We start from the raw sequence: 13,431 nt of genomic DNA, 5'->3' as shown, positions 1-13,431 counted from the left end.
TCGACTGTAATGTTATGCAATTAACATTTCCCTTTACAACCTAAACACCGCAGCTTTCTTGCGGTATTTGCCCGGCGCAATTCATAATGTAGTATCAAGCCCTGTTACTAATGACATGCTGGTAAATATGTCTCAGTATGTAACGTATTATTTCGTTGTAAGGGGTAATTAATACTATCATATAGCCACATAGCCAGGAGAAGCTGAAAACACCATGCATTTGGGCGACACCACTTTAAACGCGACCGGATTTTGTCCGGAGTTCATGCGCGTGCTCCTGTCCCTGATGTCACGCGATACCGACAGGTACCGTAATGCGTTTTAAGCTCTTTTTTTCTTAAGCCCTTTTCCTGGACCGCTTTTACAGTGATCGCAAGGTAAAAACCACACTGCTGTGAGTTATTTACACGACGGTAGCAGATAATATATTCCGTGCTGCGAGGTGATTAGTTTAATGCGGCTGAGCTGTGTAATTCCATAAAACTTGACCGATAAATTTCTCCACGGGGAAGCCTGTTTCTCATTCTTGTTTACACGACACGGCTTAGTATTTTATTCTGAATAGCAGCATATTTAGCCTCCGTGCATGTATGTGAGATTTATCCAAACAGCCATATCGCGCCCGATCCCCAACTTCTGGGTCACGAAGCCTATTTTCACGGTTATTTTTTCTTGTTTCTTGTTTTGTGGACACTACTGGCGTTCTTTTTGGACTATTATTCAACTGGAGTAATTGCACTCTTTTCTGCAAATGAATCTTTTTCCCACTTTCAAAATAAAAGCCTGACCTTTCCAGTATACTGCCTGGTGTAGACTAGTCATCCGTACTTCCAATGGAATGTTATAGAGTTTGGTGGGAAAAGCCCAAAATAAGATTTTTGTCTTTAATTTCCATTTCGTGTCGTACTAACACGGTTAGAATCAAGATCATATTTCGAAACTAGGACATCTGTTATTTATATATTCGTTTAATTGCGTTAAAGTTTTAGCTGTCGGGGTGCAGGAGCGTAGTTGGCAGTAAGTCATGATTTAAAGAACACTGTTATTTCGGCCAATAATCATAGTGTCTTTCTGTTTATTATTAAATTATTAATGACGATGTTTTATTTGTTTGCTTTACTGAAAAGTGTTTTCATTCCAGGACCAATGACTGAATTTTATTTGGTCTAGTTAATTTGGTTTACACTAGGCTGGAAATGTGCTCTCGGTGTTTCTGTGCTTGTCCGCTGCACTTTCATATTGTTTAGAGGGAGAAACGTATTTAAATTCCTTTAAATTCCATTACTGTTGTTATTATTGTGCCATAATCATAAAAGAAGAAATATGTTTGATTTCTTGCTGAGTAGACATGTAAGAACAATACCTGCAAAGAAATCATGAAGTAGCGGGGAAATAGTTGTTAAATATACCCACGTTTGATGTTACTAGGTTATGAATGGAGCGTGAACCAATACTGAACTCAGCCGTACGCCAGTCAAATTGGCTCCACGTTCTCTGATGTTAAAAAAAAAGCAGGCTACGGATGGTTTTTCAATTGACCGCAAGATGGCGCTATTGCCTCACATTTTACTGTCTTTTTCGGTAAAGCCGTGCAAGTCGTTGAATGTGCCGTTTGACCAGTTTTATGTGTACAAATAAACCATCCTCGTTATCTGCTAGTATATATGAACGATAATTTGCTTGTATGTAGCTATCAATTATTTAGGCCAGTTTTGTGGCTGTGGCTTCAATAAAATGACCACGAAAATGGCCTCCTTATAGTTTATTTGGATTGAAACAATACAATTCCAGTCTCTGCAAATAATTGCGTATTACATACCTCTGCATACTGTAATCTGGGATGGCTTTTAAATATTTTTTAAAATCTCATGTCATCAAGTAATCAAAACATCCAGCCACTGATTCTAAAAGTAAGTCGACCTGAGAAGTACTAAAAAAATCTGTCAACTGTAAAATAACAGTCTTGTTACCATGCAGTGACTGCGTGGACAAGCAGCGTCGAAACGTTCTCGAACGTATGAACTGTTTACATATATAATGTTATGCTTCTGAATAAGCGCAAGGTCATTATTGGTGCACTTATGACTTGTTTGCTGCTTGCTTAAATACACTTGTGTGTATGTTTACACACACACACACACACATATATACATAGTCTATACACATGCTGTGTGTATGCAGTATGCTTTGAAGTATGTTTGTAAGTTGGTAACGAGAATGTGGAGATATTCTTAATGTAGAATTTATAGACCGCGTGACAAGTTATTATTATTATTATTATTAATAATAATAATAATAATAATAATAATAATAATAATAAATAACAATAATAATAATAATACAAGAAAAGGGTAAGAATGGAATGGGATTGAACTGTGAACAGCACGCAGTTATTTACACATAAACATACCCTAGATGATGACAGTAGCTGGCGTGGCATCCAATGGTTTAAATAGGTTAAATTGGTTTTCAGTTCAAACGACACATGCTACTGTAACTTACGTATTATTTGTGGCACTGCAGGTAAAACGGCCCCCTAAAAACCGCTGGGGAGGCTCAACATTCATCACTGGGGAGTGTCAGGCTCCACATTCATCATCAGCAACTCAGCAAGATTTGTAAGCGCATCATTTTCGTTTCTTTTTTTTCCGTACTGAGCGTAAACGTCCGCGTCCACTGGCAAGGATTACAGGAAAAACATCGGAATATTTCTAAAATGAATTCTTAAGCTTTAAATGCGGTCTAAAATATATAAACGCATATGGTTCGTTCAAGTTTAGTTTTGCACTGCGTTATTCTTATTAAATTATTTATGCATCACTTTATTTTGTTGTTGGTTACTGCAAAATAAACAGGTAATATTCAGAATATTTATTACCAATTACCGGGAAACTCCCTAAAACCGAATAGGACCCATATGAGTATAAGGAAGTTTGTGAAATGAACATTGAGACCTGTTTTTTTTTCTTAACTGAAGCTCTTGATTCTATGTGCCTCCCAAATTATTTTTGGGTCGATGTCAATGATCAAAATGGAATATGCTGAGTTCTTCCTACATAATCTAAGTTCTCTAAATTATATACCAGCTTTAATGCGCGCGAGGAGCTAGACTCTATGATCGCGCGCCAGTCAGTACCGCTACCTTATAGGATATGACGTGCTGACGTACTTTTTAGGAAATCTGCTTATTATTGATTGTTATTCAAGAAAAGATTGGTAACCATTGTGTTGGAGAACGAACTGGGTACCAAAATACCCTTTTAAAGGATTTAAAAGCTACGCCTTTATTATATAGTTTTTCTTGTCTAGGGGGCCGATATGTCCCGCGTGTAAAACTTGCCGATTATTTATTATACAGCTGCCAGTTTGTTTTATTCGAACGAATTACGTAACTTGCAGTTTTGCAGTTGACCCATTTTCTACAGCTTGATGTTTCACTAAATGCAAAACTTTGGCCAGATTCTAGTTCCTTAACCACTACGCCCAGGGGAGGTATTTGTACTTATTTGTGTGTTTTGTGTAGAAAGAGCCCGCGAACATTGCGTAAACTAAAGTCTAAAGCGTAAGGAAACCCGAAATGCTCTCTCTTGAAAAACAAACTGCATAACCACGGTTACAAATTAGTGAACTATACCGTATATAACTGAATCAGACACACTTCTCTACACACATCTGTCGATAACACCGTCCGATTTTTTTTTTACCTACGCAGGAGTTTTGTGGTATTCTATTGAAATGTAAAGCTGAAATACCCCAGTAATATATACATATTTATCTTCATACAGGGAATGGTTGTATATGATTGTTGCCTCATTTTTCTATACAAATACAAAAGTATGAAAAAATAGAACGATTTATCTTCTGTTTGTTATGTATTTTTACCTTAAAATGCAAGTTATGTGACCTAAAACAGCATCGAAATTGATAGGTGGTTTCGGCTCCACATTTAACTTGATTTTGTATGTATATAAAATAATAATTTTTTTAGTTTGCAACCCGCAAAAATCCATAAACTTCGCCGTAGTACATGCACTGTAAAATCTAATCGCTATTTACATACATATTTGTGTAGCGAACACTGCTCAACTTATAATTTTCTTATGTATGAACTCGGCAAAAAAAAAACATGCAATTAAATCAATTACGCATTGTATTTTTCCCGTGCATTTCAAATATGCAGTTGCGTATGTGTTACAGGAAGTCAGAATTAAAAATTGCGCTATAATAGATCTGCAAATGATTTCCACGACGAGCGTCTCCCTCTTGATGCAAAAGGTGTTACCGCAGATTGCCTATCCGACAGGAGTGCAGACTACAGCATCACGTCTAAGTTGAGGTAATGCATCGGTAATGGGTCTAATGAATTGTAGTATAGCGCTACCCATGCTGTAAGAGTGCTGTACGCCAGCTGTGCGGCTATTTCTGACATCTGGCGTAAGGAAATATGTTTCGGCTGCTGTCTGACTTTTTTTTTTTTGCAATGACGCTGCATGTTTAATGAAAGAGGGCGGACAGAAATATGTAATGAGCCGACTGAAGCCGCGGTTGGCGTACAGAGAGCAGTATTCAAGGCCGGCCACTGTTCAGGGTTGGCCTGTCTTGCGTGGTTACTCCCCTCGCCTTTGGGGCTGCTGTGCTTGTGTTTAGCTCTCAGAACAGTCAAATCGGATTCCTTAGGGAAGGGGGCACAAATCACTCCAGTTTTAACAAGGGGATCGAGACGGGATACGCGTTCACAAGGGTCCTTCTCGTCTTCATTTTCAAATTTCTCAATCAATTTGCTTTGAACGAAGGAAGTCGAGGCGGAAAAAAGCGGAAGAAATAAAGAAAATAACTTGTCTGAAGATGATGACACTTGATACCGCCCAGTCCGAATGATCGACTTGATTTTTGTTATTTCTTACATCGATATGAAAGGTTTTATTCTTCACCGCTTGTAATACAGAAGGGAAATCCGCAAACTGAAGTGACACGTTGCTCATTTTCGTTTGTCCGCAATATATTTTGATTTTTTTTTTCTTCTGCTCCAAAGTGCTTTTGCGAAACCTGGATTCTTTCTGCATGTTTCTCCTCTAGTCCGTTTTTCTTGCATGCATATGTATGCTTTTTTTAATTAAAGCAAGGTCGAACACGCGCATTTTCGCACATTCGCGAGCTCAGCCCCGCGCGATAACCCACTTTGCTTGTGACCGAGAGAAACGGGGCTGGTAAAATTAAAGGTATAGAGGGGATCTGGAAGAGTCCGTGTTCATGTTTGGGCTTCAGGAGAGCATTCAGAGGAGTGGAAGTAGCATGAAAGAGGAGCCCGTCGTGTCCGGGATGAACGCGGTTCGGACATGGATGCAGGGGGCCGGGGTCCTGGATGCTAACACGGCCGCTCAGAGGTAAGTTCCGACGGGCAGCATCCGTAAGTGCGCACCGGTGACTCCCGCGCAACATTCAATCTGTTCAAGTTTAATTCCTTTTTATCGAGGTGATATTTCCCCCCCAGATGACACGGTGATTATCCAGAGAGTACTTCAGAGACCATGTGCTCTCATAATTCTCATAAGTATTCAGTCAAAGCGGCGTTTCGATGCTTAACGATGCGCGTCCTGTCTTCGGCAGAGCGCACGGGCTGACGGCTGCTTGTACATCTGCGTGGTCCGGACTGGTTAAAGCAGCGACCAGGACCAAATAATGGCTAAAACATAAGAGCTCACAGACTATTCTTAGGAACAACAACTATAATAATAATAATAATGGTGTTATTATTAACTACTAATACCGGCATATGTTATTAGTGATATCATTGTAGCACAATTATTATATTAATAATATAATAATATTATGAATTATTATAATAAGAAAACTAATTCTAAGTAATACATATTTAATGTTAGTTATCAACAGAAAAATGTTAAATATTAGTAAAATGTAGGAAAGTATCTAGACTTTACCCGCCGGGTAAAACTTACTTGTTGTATAGTTATAAGCACGTTGTATTTGGAATAGTTTTGCTTACTTATCCCTTTCTTTCTTTACAAAGCTACTTTATAACGACTAAAGAAAAGAACAAAACCGGCTAAATTTGTTTATATAATTAAAAAAATAATAATAATTTGTACAGGGTATCACAATTTAACTACAAATTAAACGACCTTTTTGTCCCTCTTAATAAAGATTCGTTATTTGTTGGCGCAGTAAATAAATATTGTTTTAATTAAATAGCATGATTATTTTCAATGCCCAGCCTTTGCCCCGTCTCTCTGCAGCGGAGTGGGACTCGCCCGCGCTCACTTTGAGAAGCAGCCGCCGTCCAACCTTCGGAAATCAAACTTTTTTCACTTCGTCTTGGCTCTATACGACAGACAAGGGCAGCCGGTGGAAATTGAACGGACATCTTTTGTCGGATTCGTCGAGAAGGAAAAGGTGAGCTGGATCATCCAAAACGTTTAAATGTTTATTTGGTGAGGTATTTCGAACAGTCTTTCAAGATACGCCACTGTCTTTACCTTAAATAAGACCTTCTGAGTTTGCATGAGATATTATCAAACATCTGGTAATATATGATATCAGTAAATTTTCGATTTAAAGACCGCCTGTATTAAACCACCTGTTTTTGCGTTCGAACATTTTATTATTAGTACATTTGAACATACGTATAGGGTTAATAGGATTCCCTTCGTTTGTGTAAGATTGCTGTGTTTTAAACAATTAAATCATCTTTTATTATTACAACCAATGTTTTACTTAATACACCCCAGAATATAAACACATGTAACAGTAGCATGAGCCTAATCAGTTTCTAACGCATCTTGTGTGCGTAAAAATTCCTCGTGTTTCTGATTTGCATGTAACTATTTCGCAATGTTTAAATAATATTTTGTAGGACCAATATAGTTAAATACCATTTTAAGCACGGCTGAACATATGGCGCACTGGAATCTTAAATATTTTTTCCTCCCTTATAATTTAAATATGACAATGACTATAGTCAGTGATGTTTAAATGACCGAAGTTGGTCGTTTTACATTTTAGTTTAAGTTTTATTTCGAATTCTTGACTTGGTTTGTGTAAAACGCGAGCTGAAAATGCCTATTATACTCAGTATTATAAATCATGCAGTGAAAGCACGTGATGGTTTAACACCTGAAGAAAATTGACGTACCGAATCGTTGCTTTGACACTTTTAAAGTAACTAATTGACAACGTCACTTGATAATCACGGGAACGATAACCTACGCCCATTTCCCAGGAAAAAAATTAACAACTCAAGGTCATTTTTGGGTGGGGAATCCCGCTTATATTATTACATATATTTCATGTACTGTATGATTAATTACTTTCCTGTTTAATCTAGATAATGCCGAATTGTTCTTGATGTATTTCTGTCGTCAACATTCTGGCCGTCCGCCTTTCTTCCTCCCAGTGACTTTCCAGCAAGTCCAAGCACAGGCGAAGCCCAGTGAGCAGATGACACAATTATAACAACCATGTTTGTCTGTGCAGGAGCTGAACGGGGAGAAGACGAATAACGGAATACATTACAGATTACAGCTTTTGTACAGCAATGGTAGGTGGCCTGTGGTTTATTTTGCGCGCGACTCCTTTTCCTATCGTTTTCAAAAGCTACCGTAAAATGGCCACGTCAAAATAGTAACGAATTTATGTTTGTAGTGTCTAAAAGCTCCATACATTTAATATTCTGGGGGGCAACAGCAATTTTGGTTTAATTAATTATCGGTATTCCAGTGCTCACTAGCGGTTTTGTTTGTAATATTTTCAGTGTTAGCTATTTTTCATTAATTATTCATAACTTTTCAGGAAAAACCTTAACAGTAATTTATTTTTTTTGTCTAATTTTCCTCATTGCGATTTATTATTAATTGTATGTTATATTTAGCGTGCTTATTTTGGAAAATAATTATTTAAAATGTGGCGGTGTTGGTAAACGAACAGAATGCTTAGAAAACATTAAACAAAAACAAAACCAAGCGATAATGTGAGACGCGCGATTTTTTTGTTAATTCCGAGGTCAATGGAGCTGTTAATATATTCATAATCTAGTCATATTCAGAATTTCAAATATAGTATTATTTTAAAATCTTTTCGAAGGTCACCCCATATATTAATACAGAAGTATTTAGTCAATTGCGTGTGATGAGCAGCTTTACTAGTTTCTATTAAACGATATTAACTTAATATAAAATGGCTTTAAGAAATATAAGTAAATATTTTAAAGACGAAATAGATCCCATTTCTTGAGTAATCGGTTAAATGTGTCTTTTTGTAGAGCGCATGCCCTGCAAATAAAAGACTGGTTTGAAAAATATAGCAATGTTTTTTTGTATGCGTGTGTTTTGAAATTATTTGCGTATAATGATAATTGCCAAACGCAAACCCGTTTTACAACGATAACTGAAAGTGCTTGCAAATCACAGAAAAACAACGTTGATTTTAGTTAATTACTTGTAACGTACGTAATGGTCACAACAAAAATAACCGCAAACAATAATTACAATTGTGCTACCTAACATTAATGCGAGCAGTTTCTAAACCACAGTTATTGAAATTGGGTATTTATATTCTATATAGAGGACTTGAAGAATTAAGTAGAATATTATGTCATGCTGTGTCTGATTAGAATGGATTTACACACGTGACATATGAAAGATATGTCATTTACAGATGTACCTGAACAATGAAGACGGTATTCAGTGCCGTACCATGCTGTCACAGCGGCCTGCTTTGTGGGCACAGCTGCATGAAGCGTCGCATTTTGTTTTGCATGCATGGTGTCAGGTTCCTCTTTTTAACACTACGAATCTCTTCCCTGCCCCCCCCCCCCCCCCCGGAAGGCATCCGCACGGAGCAGGATTTCTACGTCAGACTCATCGACTCCATGACCAAGCAGGTACGCTCCCTGCCCCTCCGAGTCACCCCCCCCCCCGGCCCCCACTGGGACCCCTCCCAGATAGAAGAGGGGTAAATAGCTTTGTAAAGATAGACTGGCGTGTGCGTGCGGATCTCTGGGTGCCGTTGAAGCTCATGCCCCTGGGGTAGGTTGTCAGGTCTCTTCACAGCGGCGATGAAATGTGGTAGTGGGTCTTGACCGCCTTCTCTGTCGGGGGTGTCGCGAGGCCCTGACCGGGATGGTGCCTGACGACTGCTTCCTTTTACTTCAACATGGCCGTGCAGGAAGTCAGTTAGAAGCTCATTTAATATTTATTTATAATAATAATAATAATCATATTAGTAATAGTAGTAGTAATGTTGCCATTTCATTCAATGAAAATTAGACTTAGTGAGCTAATATATATTTAGATATTTAGTGAGCCGTTAACAGAAATGATTTGTTCATGAAAGTTCCAGTGCAGGTGTTTCTGCCGTTGTGCAAAAGCGTTTTATATATAAAGTAAATTTACTGTAAGCGGGACGGCATAGTGGAATGTTGCTACACACCTATGGGACCAGGGTTCGAGTCTCCACTTCGGCTCCATGAGTGCGGGGTTTGCATGCTCTCCTTGTGTTGTCATGGGGTTTCCTCCACAGTCCAAAAACATGCTGAGGGTAATTAGAGCTACCAAACCACCCCTAGGTGTGTGTGTGTGTGTGTGTGTGTGCCCGGCGATGGGTTGGCGCCCCATCCTGGGATATTCCCTATGTTGCGCCCATAGCCTCTGGCATAGGCTCTGGATCCGCTGTGACCATGAATAGGACAAGTGGGTACAGAAAGTGGATGGATAGAATTTACTGTAAGATGTGGGTCTTGGGTGTCTGGTCAATATCACACTATTCATGATGTCTATTCATGTATTCATGCGTAGGCAGCATCACTAATTGCTGTTTATTTTGTATCGACTACTTTTGGTGTTATTGCCGCCGGGGCTTTAGAAACTGGCCATTTTTGCGCCTTAAGCAGGTGCTTTGCTAAAATTGGAGGCCAAGGAGAGATCAGCGGGGACCCTTATGTTAAAAACAGCTGGCTTATTTTGTAACGAAGATGTTAGCCTGCAATGTGAAGCCGCTGCTCCGCTGCCATGTCGCAATAAAGCGCCTGGGTTTTCGGACGATTAAGGGGCACCGATCGACGGTGGGATGCTGTCACGGATGCGTGACGCGTGACACTTCCTGTGTCGTCAGCTTGACTGCCGCGCGCCTCTCGCAGCGTTATTGCCGGGAAAACATCAAAGAGCCTCCCAGAGATTTAAACCAACAAACAGCCCATCTGACATGTCGGAACGGTGCATTCTGTAAGACACTGTTTTTTCCTAATGGCAGCGATGATAAACTGTTCTCTTCCAGTCCTTGGGATTCCGTGTGCAGTGTGCAGTGTGCAGTGTGCAGACCTCTCAGAATTAGAGCGTAAGTGGAAAATTACCTCACTTCAAATGAAAATCTGTTTCTTGCTAATTAAGCCTCCGACAACATCATTTCCTAAACGAAATCAGTCAAACCCTATTTAGGCCGGACTGTCAGATTGTTGTCTTGCCTTAACACTGTCGGTCCTGGGGGCTATGGGTGTTGCTTCGGCAAGTCGTGAGTGGCGCAGATAGACAGGGGGGTGCAGACCACACTCGGGGCCCCGGAGATCTCGTTAATGCGGCAGAGAATCTGGAAGCAGGGAGTGAAATGCTTTGGTGTTGCGTGCCATGCTTTGGGGCTGAGGAATCAAATTAAGCAGGATGCAGGGAGGTCTGTGCCCTTTGGTGGTGGTGGGGGGGGGGGGGTGCATTTTTGCAGACACGGGGGGACGTCTTTTCGCTGTGTCCTGCGTCGTGTCAAGCTGCAACGCTGGCCTGAAATTATCGGTCTGTTAGCTGACAAAACTTCCGACGGCCTGTCTGGCGATTCGGAAGCACTTTCGGAATGTTTTCAGTGGCCAGCAGCAGGAACAGCAGCTACTGGGTTCCGAGGTTTCTGTGATTTTCTGCTAAATTTCCATTATGTAGCAAAGAAGTACCGCAATTCTAACAGCAGCAAATTAGGTGATTATTATTATTATTAATATTAAGCTATTCTGTAAGCCTACCTTTAATGAGGGCTTGTTGAAAAATGAATGTAATAATGATAGTAGTAATAATAAAAATAATAATAATACTAATGGTAGTACCTGTTATTATTCATGTTTTCTGAATAACTTATCGTTGTCGTCGTTCTTGGTCGTCCCTTATTAAGACCTCCACACAGAACCCCCCACACCCAGGTTTTGATTGACACATCCGTGCACAGGGCGGGCGCAGCGTCGCCGTAGTAACAGGGCCCTGGGCGTAAAGAGCTGACAGCCGCATCCGGGATCGGTGACAGTGACAGCGACAGATCAAATGAGGCGGGCGAGTGGGAGCACGCAGCCAGGGCGGGGGGGGGGGCGCTGGGGATCGCAGCGCAATCACAACACCTTACAAACGCGGTGACACGCGCAGAGACGGCGGCGGGCGGCGCAGTATTAATAGTAGCGTGTTTACAGGCTCGCCGAGCCGGAGGTCGCAGAAACGAGGCTACAGGCAGCTGCGCGAGATGCGACACCCGTTAGAAAAAAATAAAAAGTCCGCGGAAGACTCCAGTTTGGGCCTTTGGCCTGTGTGAACTGGGAGGGGAGGGGGTCTGTATCACGTTCTAAGGAGGTTCCTTGGGGTTCCGGGCCTTTAGTCATGCTTCCCCAGTCTTTGGAACTCTCTTCCTCATTATATTAACTGTTATTTACACAGCTTTTTACTGTACTGGATTTATGGTGATTTGAATGTTTGACACGCGTATAAACGCATGAAAAGGTAGAAGGACGAATATTGTGTCGATTTTGTGTCTTTTGTAAGGTGTCATTGAGCACCTTCAAAGGCGCCTTTAAATGAAATGTAATATTATTTTGTTATAATTTCTGGGAATGGCATCCTCCCCTCCACACTTCGCAGATCTGGATCGCTCTTCCCGACGGACTCCTAAAGAACGACAAAGTGTAGTGTGTTGCTCTCAAACAAAACCCTCGCCAGTAAACAGAGGCGCCTTCCTAGGTTACGCTCTTCGTTCCGTTCAGGACTGTTGTATGATCACTTTCCCCTCACTTATCACGCCACAGGATTCAAGAGCTTGTTTACTTAACATTCACACGCCGACTCCAAACAACATGCGCGTGAACGGCGTAAATCTCTTACGCTTGCTTTTTTCTGGTCTGCAGTGTCCCGTTTATAAACGCTGGCGGCGGGAAAATGTGGAGCGATGGCGAGCGTTTTCCCTCAGACGCCAGGACCGAATCCGAATTCGTTTAAAGCGGCGTTACGCATTATTCTTACGACCCTTTAATGAGGCGAAACAGTGGCGTCGCCTGGCAACCTGGGCGCCCATCCCCATTGAAAGCGATGCTCTCTCCTCCCGTAATGAGTTCCTTGTTTTTATTCCGTGTTCTGCTCCTTTACTGCACTGTTACCCTCGTAGCTACATTTTCAGCCTTTTCAAAGTTTTGTATCCGACAGACCCGCTTAGATACAGTTGTTGTACTGTTAGCATTGTTTCTAAAGTGCTTTGGCCTCCAGTAGCTACAGATCCTTCAAAGCCAACACCGAGGATTATGGGAGCGCCAGGGTTTGTCACATAGTGGTTTTGTGGTTAACTAGCAGCCCCGTAATAGTGCCGTCTAGTTAATGTCTCCGTTTTAAGTGCCATGGGGACTTGCGTACATGCGGCTGCACTACTGACAGTCCTAAGGTAGGCTTGCACCTCACTTGCTGAAATAGGGTCCTTCCGGAAGGTTCTCAGGGTCGCGATATGATTTTTGTAGCTGTCGAAATCTGAACTTTATTCTCATCGATCCTTGAGTTCTTGGGTCTGATCTGTGTTTGAATCAATGCAGCTTGTTGGATTTTCTCTTTGTGTAAGTTAAGAGGTAATTAATTCGTTAATCTTTTTCCTGGGGGGGGGGGGGGCTGGGTACATTTTGGATGGGATATTAGTCCATTGCAGGGCTCATACAGCCCACTGACAATTTAGCGTGACCAGTTACTCTAACTGTACTGGATGTCTTTGAACTGTGGGAGGAAACTGGAAAGCAAGGAGAAGTGGGATTGAAACCCAAACCATTGTGTGCTGAACCCCAAGCTCCTGTGTCACTCTGTGGTAACAATGTATGTACTAGCACGTTTTAAAAAATAATTTATACATTCTGTCACTGACGTGAAAATGGAGGGAGATCAGAGCAGAATAGGAAGGTGTCCAAGTGTGTGGTCTTGTTCCGAAACCTCCTGAGGTCAGACACCCCCGGGACAATGGGAGAGGTCACCGGGGAGGCGATGTGGGCGCGGAGGTGATGTGGGCTCGGAGGCGCTTGGGGAACGCTGCAGCTTGGCAGCGGGGGGCGATGAACAGGGGTGAAGTTTCTGGAAGGAGCGGGAGCCGAGGCCAGATGGTGCGGCAAGCTTCACGTCTGGTGGCCCAACTGCTCCGGCACACGCGCGTGCA

General features: G+C 41.5%; 1 protein-coding gene across 1 annotated transcript in view; it reads left to right on the top strand.

Moving 5' to 3' along the window:
• The first annotated feature begins 4,539 nt into the window (after positions 1-4,539).
• LOC125720201 (transcription factor COE1-A-like) overlaps positions 4,540-13,431 on the top strand; it is a 92,103-nt gene continuing 83,211 nt past the window's right edge. The window contains 4 exon segments of the mRNA XM_048995385.1: positions 4,540-5,384; positions 6,255-6,411; positions 7,492-7,555; positions 8,841-8,896. Coding sequence (XP_048851342.1) covers positions 5,251-5,384; positions 6,255-6,411; positions 7,492-7,555; positions 8,841-8,896 — 411 coding nt within the window. The 5' untranslated portion in view covers positions 4,540-5,250.

The sequence above is a fragment of the Brienomyrus brachyistius genome, chromosome 24 (assembly GCF_023856365.1).
Source record: "Brienomyrus brachyistius isolate T26 chromosome 24, BBRACH_0.4, whole genome shotgun sequence".
In the NCBI taxonomy this organism is placed as follows: domain Eukaryota; kingdom Metazoa; phylum Chordata; class Actinopteri; order Osteoglossiformes; family Mormyridae; genus Brienomyrus; species Brienomyrus brachyistius.
The sequence above is the reverse complement of the archived record's forward strand: the minus strand, read 5'-3'. Positions and strand labels throughout refer to the sequence as shown.